The sequence below is a fragment of the Sceloporus undulatus genome, chromosome 6 (assembly GCF_019175285.1).
Source record: "Sceloporus undulatus isolate JIND9_A2432 ecotype Alabama chromosome 6, SceUnd_v1.1, whole genome shotgun sequence".
NCBI lineage: Eukaryota > Metazoa > Chordata > Lepidosauria > Squamata > Phrynosomatidae > Sceloporus > Sceloporus undulatus.
Genome location: NC_056527.1, coordinates 66,646,621 through 66,653,661, shown reverse-complemented (window position 1 = coordinate 66,653,661; position 7,041 = coordinate 66,646,621). Strand labels below are relative to the sequence as shown.

General features: G+C 40.9%; 1 protein-coding gene across 1 annotated transcript in view; it reads right to left on the bottom strand.

The window, feature by feature from the left end:
* Positions 1-334: 334 nt before the first annotated feature.
* VOPP1 (VOPP1 WW domain binding protein) overlaps positions 335-7,041 on the bottom strand; it is a 62,408-nt gene continuing 55,701 nt past the window's right edge. The window contains exons 4-5 of the mRNA XM_042474738.1: positions 5,752-5,888; positions 335-1,747 (exon numbers count right to left, since the gene is read on the bottom strand). Coding sequence (XP_042330672.1) covers positions 1,566-1,747; positions 5,752-5,888 — 319 coding nt within the window. The 3' untranslated portion in view covers positions 335-1,565. The remainder of the gene's footprint in view (positions 1,748-5,751; positions 5,889-7,041) is intronic.

Genomic DNA, 7,041 nt, shown 5'->3' with positions numbered 1-7,041 from the left:
TGTGTGAGTCCTCTGCCAGTAAAAGCACAACTATATACCACATCTGATGGCCTGGCTGCCACAGAATGAACAAAGAAACAGGCAGTGGGGAACTAGTTATCATCCAGTGTTAAAGGAAAAATCTCTAGCTCATAGTCTCACCCATCTTGAAACGGCATGAGAATGAGAGGCTGAGAAAAGCAGATATGTACTTCTAATGCTAATGCACTAGCAACAAAGAACAGGACATTTCTCATAAACAGAAACCATAGAGCACCATAGAGCACAAACTGTCATGCTCATCTTGATGCTTCAATTCTCCATTTGCAGCTGTTATATTTTAATAGTCTTAATGTCTACATAATCTGTTTTTTATATTTTGAAGAAACTGCAATAGTTCCCTAATATATGATAAACCTCAAACCCTCTGAAATTCATTTTGAATAAATAAGTCATCACATGAAACAAATGGGTAAAAGTCACCTTGAGGAGACTGTTTAAAATGTTATGTTTGGGATGATCTTAAAAATGAATGTTAGACTGAGAAGAATGTGAAGAAGAAATACTGAACACCCAGGTCAGATCTAGCAGCCATTTCACTCATGAAATCAAGGCTAATACAGGTACACACTCAATGGACCACTGACTCCTTGCATGCTACATATCCATCATATAAATCATGATTCCCTGTGTTTTACACATCCGTCACACTCACATCCTTAAAAACAGACAATTCCCCTTCAGTGAAGGGCCTATGGTTGCCCACAGCAAAACCATTTTTGACTTTTACATTTTTCTGTAAGAAATATTTTCAGTCAATTAGGGTTTTCTTTTTAGACCTAGGCCTGTCACCTTTTCCCAAACAAAACCAATGGTTTGTTACTACATTCACATCACTAATGCCATATTGCCATGTTAACTCTCAGTAACCAAAGGCTCCACCAACCTTCGCTGTCAGTGGGCCGAAAATGGAGCCAGGTTAGAAGGATAGGGGCTGAGGGCATGCGGAGATGGTGCAATCCTGTTCCAGATCTTGATTGTGCCACTGAAATAGAGAGGGGTCTTATGCCAAGACAGGAACTTTTCTCACACATCGCTCATATCACAGTTGCTTGGAGAGATCTTCATCCAGTCCTTTTCTAGTTCTCTGAGGTTTTTTTCATCCTCCTTACCTATTTAAATTAATTCATCCGTCTCCTCTTTTCTCACGTTTGCTGATGTCTCCCGCTCATACTTAAAAGTCCAGAATGAGCTCCAGGACATTTAAGTTGGAGGACATTGCTTTGTGCTTAGTACCATATTGTGCCACAATGCTGCATTAATATCTCTATTGGGGCCACAATGAGAATAATTTAAAAAGGAAATTGTATGGGCTTTAAATATAGGCTTTAAAAAAAGCTCACGCTTACACACACAAAAAAAGACTTTTGCTCTTGCTTGGAATATATCAAACAGCAATTCCCCCCATGCTGCAAATCTGCCACTCTTGTCCAAATAATGCTAACTGAGAAAAGAGCAAAGGATGCTGGAGCAACTCTCAATATTGTCTCTTTCTGACCAAGTCACCACATCCTTCAGCCCTGAGGTTATGTGGAAGATTTCACGGCCTGTTCATATGGTGGAGGTGGGGTGTTGCAATAAGAAGGTGGAGGTGGGTAAACTGGGTTCACTTGTGGAAACTTGGGTTGGACGTGGTAAGTCATAGCCATAGGGCTCATCACTGCTCCTTCTGGTTCCGGGTAGTATGCCATTCCTGGCTGCTGTGCTCCTGAAAGAAGAAGACAAAAAATAATACCTGGTACTGGTCTGTACTGGTATCTTTGAAAGAAGCATTATACAGTCTCTATGGTACCAATGTCTATGGCCTGTTACAGACTGCCAAAATAAAGCTGCTTTGGGTCTCTTTGGAGGTATGCTGTTTAAATGATGCGTGCATCCTAAGAATCCGGAAGCTGCACCAAAAGCTGCACTCCAGTGCTTAGGAATGGAGTGTGGCTTTGGCACGACCTCCGGACTCTTAGGACCCAGGCATCATTTAAATAGCATACCTCCAAAGAGACCCGAAGCAGCTTTATTTTGGCAGTCTGTAACAGGCCTATGTCTCCAAAGACATTCCACGATGAAACAACTGCTGAATCAAAAAATGCATTTTCTATAAACTGAGTAATTCAGGAGATCTTTCTCCTTGAGCAACTAGTAGAGAATGGTGATGAAATCCTTATCTTTTTCTGACCTACAAATTCAATACAGGATAAAGCAAAGGTACCCAATACCAACAATATCCAAAACACCAGTTAATACACATCTAGGGCCTTTTACACCTTGGTTCCTTGCTACCTCTTCCTTATTAAAACCAACTGTAATTTCATGTACAAAAGCTGTGATAAGAATCTATACTAGGACGATGAACACCTGCCAAGTTACACACACAGATTTCAGGTACTAATGATCATTCAAATAGCTCCCACAGAAACAAAGGGAAAAGGCTGCCCTGACTCAGATATTTGTTATTTTTCTTGATTTGAAATAAACATTGATACAACAAGAAGTGTTATCCTGTACTTATTGAGCATTCCTCTGTCTATCTGTCTTCCTCTCTCTCTCTCTAAAACATAAGGCCTCATCCGAATGTCTGCTCCAAGACAAGGTTTTTACGGTATGAGCCCCTTGCCACAACTCATAGAATTGGAGGGATGGATTTGATACAATGCTATCTTCCATTCTCAATTGTCTTTCCAGGGGTTTCTTGCCATCATCACTACCTCCTTCTCCTCTTCATCACCACCACCACAACCCCCAGAAATTGGAATAGCTGTCCAATATATTTTAATCACCAGCATTAGAAGTTGTGTATCTGTCTCCCACTATAATAGGGGTGCCTTGCTGCAGTTCCCTTCTAGGTTGAGGTTATTTTGTTTAATGATTGTATTCTAGAGTCAGCCTTGATATTATTTGATATTGATGTAATTCTGAATTATACTCTACTGGATGATGGGCAACACAAATATGTTCTAAGAGATCTTATGGTGGCAAAACAAAATTATATTCTGGGTGGGCTGGAAGATGGTATATAATTACAGTACTTTAAATAAAAATATTATTGTCTGACACCAAAAGGATAACTTGCCTCAGGCAAGAGTTCACTAGGGAGAAGACCTTAATTTTCTATATACACTGTGTACTATAGACAACTGCGCCCATATGCACACCCATGTCTAGGTAAGTGGATTCAATTTATTTATTTGTGTGTTTACTTATGCTATTAGTTACATTTATATATTGACTTTTTTCCAATAAGCCCAAAGACAACATACATGGTACTCTTCCTCCCCACAACTCTATGAAATAGATCATAGAGTTGAAGGAATGTGTTTCGCTGGCCAAGTTCACCCCAGGAAGGGGTATCAGAATTGGACTTGGCTGTTATTTCTGTCAGTCAGGAGAAAAACGTTATGATAAAATCTCAGTTCTGGAAAACCTACTGGAAACCAAATCTGGAAAACCATTTTACCTACTGAAAATGGCAGCTACATCCTTTTGAGTGAAAAACAGGCTGATGAAGACTCGTTTGCCCCCATTTAAACTTCCCAAATACAGCAATAATTTTCTGATTATAAATCTTAAGTACAGTCACCCTTCTGTATCTGCAGGGGATCCATTCCGGACCGTGGATAAGGAAAAATGCAGGCCCTCAAGTCCCATTGTTTCCTATGGCCACACAACGTGCACACTGCCTCTAGCACAGCTGCATGCATGAACCTTCATTAACAACAATGGGGCTTGCTGTTTGTGGAAGCTCAAATCCACAGTTGGCAAGTCTGCGGATAACAAGAGCCCACTGTATACTAACCTTACGCCGTTTGGGTAATTCCTGAGAATCTCATTTAAAACAGGATCAGCCAATATCCTGCATCACTAAATGTACCTATAATGACAAAGCTCTGTCATTGTATCTATGTTTGACGATGCCACTGCCAAAAGCCCTACCCTTTGAGCCAGTCAGTGATGCAACCAAAGTGCTGCAGATCAGGGTCTCCAAGGTGCTGCAGATTGAGGTGCTGGGAAATGACATCTGCAGCACTCTCCTAGTCACAAGCTCAGTGAGAACAGGCAGATGGAGAGACCACTCATGGCTCTGCCACAATGCTTCTCTCCATTCACCCCAGGACTAGGAGAGCACTACAGAAGTCAGTTCCCAGAGCCTGGATCTTGGAAACCCTTTGCTTGGGTTGTTGCCTAGCTGAAAAGGTAGGTTTGGGGAGGGTCACATTCTGTCATTAATGGCCATAAACATGAATTCTAAAAGTTATGAGATTTTAGTCCGGTTTATGATTTCTAACCTACTGAACAGGATGGCAGTTGACCATATTTCTGGTCCCAGTTGCTATGAATATCTAATGTATGAGCAATGCTTGTTGAATTACCATTGGCTGAATTGTTCAAAGCGTCTGCATAACTCCTGTACCGCTCTCTATTAATATCTACAATACATACTAAGAGAAATCATGAAATGCACTTATTTTGAAAAATTCATATTTTCTTGGTGCAGGATATTAGATTTTTATTTTTAGCATAGAGGAATCACAGTTCTGACTAGGCTATGTCTGAACTAGCCTGACAGAATGGCAGGACTGAACAAATTTCTGCTCAAATCTCATGGTGCTGGAACACAAAATACTGTGAGAATGAAAATACTTTTAGGCATTCTAAAGGGAGCACCATTTCTGTTTTAGACTTCTCAGGAATGAAAAAGGCTACATCTTTTCAATTGTAAAAAACAACCTTCTATGCTCCTTAGGGATGTAAATGTAGGGCAGCAGATTCTTCTCAGATTGTTGCTACCTTCATTCTCATTAACATAGAAGGAAAATGGTTCCATTAAAGCTAAATTCCATGCCTTTGGCAACCTTTAAATTCAGATTTGCTGAGCAGCTCACACAGACAAAATATCACGTTGCAAGCCAAAGATTTGCCTTGTGCACAAACAAGGGGTGATAATCAGACTTTTTGACAGCAGAATGGACTCTCTTTAGAGGTTCCCCTTACCCACTGCAATTCCTTCAGATTTCCTACACCTGTCTCTTGATCCTACTCATACTAAAGTCACAGCTCCATGATATTTTGCATACCGGAAATTTACAGGCAAGAGGACAAGTTATCATAGGCTGAGAAAGCCAACTGCCTGAGCTTTTGAGAGCTGCTGGCAAACAAAGCGGCCAAAGCTAGGCTAGAGTGGCTCAAAGGCTGATCTTGTGTAAGACAGCTTCATATATCTCCATCCTACTAGGTGCACAGAGACATCTTTATCCTCCAATTTCTTCATGGTTGCTACAACGATTCCTATAATTAACATCTGGATTTCTAGATACCTTGAGGTATCGCTAGATACCTGAGGTATCTCTAGCTTCAACATTTGGATTTCCTTAAAAAACCATAGCGCACATCAGTATTATGTTGACTGCAGTTATTCTAGTAGGCAGCTGAGAACTGTGGCTATACAATAATATACAGTATTATTTTCTTTGCCTAAACAAACACCTGTCTGGTAAAGGTACATTTTGGTTGTCCAAATAAAAGTATCACTGTTTTGTGGATTTTGGATGTTATTGTACTTCTCTCGGCCTGAGATGGAGGCACTGGAAAAGCCCTCTGAATAAAATCTTGCCAAAGAATAACCTGTGATAGGCTTGCCTTAGGATTGCCATAGGTCAGAAACAACTTGACAGCACACAACAACAACAATATTCCCATAAAACAGACGTAATATCTGACCTGCTGCATTGGGATTAGGTGGCCGAGTGTATGATACATTGTAAGTTGTTTCATCAACCAGTGGTGGAGGATACATCCGCCTTCGGATAAAGAAACCGGCCCCACAACAAAACAAAACTCCCATCATCAGCAGGAACCTGAGCAAAAGGAAAAGGAGAGAATATGATGGCATAGTCTGAGTCTGCGTAATGTACAGCACCACAAGTATTGACTACTCTATATCTAATTATAGATCCCAGCAAAACCATCAAATATCTGAAGCTCAAGGATATGTAGATGGCTCAGGAGGCCTTGCTGACTTATTCTGAAATGGAAATTTATCTCTGTGCCAGAAAAAGCATGTATTGTTTCATGTCCAAATAGCAACTAGCTGCATGCCACTGTCTGCCTCCCATTTTCAGGTGGGGAAACTTTGACTGAAATAGACTCGCTGCCTTCATCTATGGTGAGGCATGTAATGAAACAACCATTTGGTCATTTGTGGCAAGTAACAACTCTCTCCAGGTGAGCAGAGAGTAGATTTTTTGAGATGCTTCTCTGCCTCTTTCTCTTAGGGTATTGATATATAACAAATGACCAATATGAGGGGCAACAGGCTATTACTTTGAGCATTAGTATCTGCAAAGCATGAGTAGTGTACTGAAGTGTTACTTAAAGTAGTAGTCATTGGACTGGTACCAGTCCTCAAACCCATTGGAGAGTTTCTAGGAAAGAAAGACATACTGTAGTTGTAGTCAATGGACAAAAGTATGATACTGGTCCCTGGCACCCTGGGAAAATTCCTCTCTCTGTTCAACCATTCCTTGCCATTCATGAGCATTCAATATACCTCTAGATTGGCTACACTTGTTAAACAATGCTGGGCATTGCCAAAAGAGTGCACACAACCTTTTCAGGATCTTTGGAGAGAAGGATGGAGAGATCTCTCTCCATCCTGTCACCTACAAAGCCAATACAGCAATGTTCTTTACTCACTGCCAATCTTTCCCTGATTGGCAGCAATTTAAATCTAGTGGGAAATGTGTGGGTGAGGGAGGGACATTCGGCATATCAGGTTCCCACAAGAGACTGAACAATGCTTTTGGGGGAAGAGGTTGTGCATCCCCAAGGTTGCCATATGTGAGTTTGTTAAATTCATATTATACAAATTACTCTATGCACCTGAAAATCAGTATGCCAAGGGATCTTGTAGCACTTCTGAGACTAACTGAAAGAAAGAAGTTGGTGGCATGAGCTTTCATAGACTTGAGCCTGGTTACCCAGATGTGTAGCTGAAAGGCAGGGACAGAC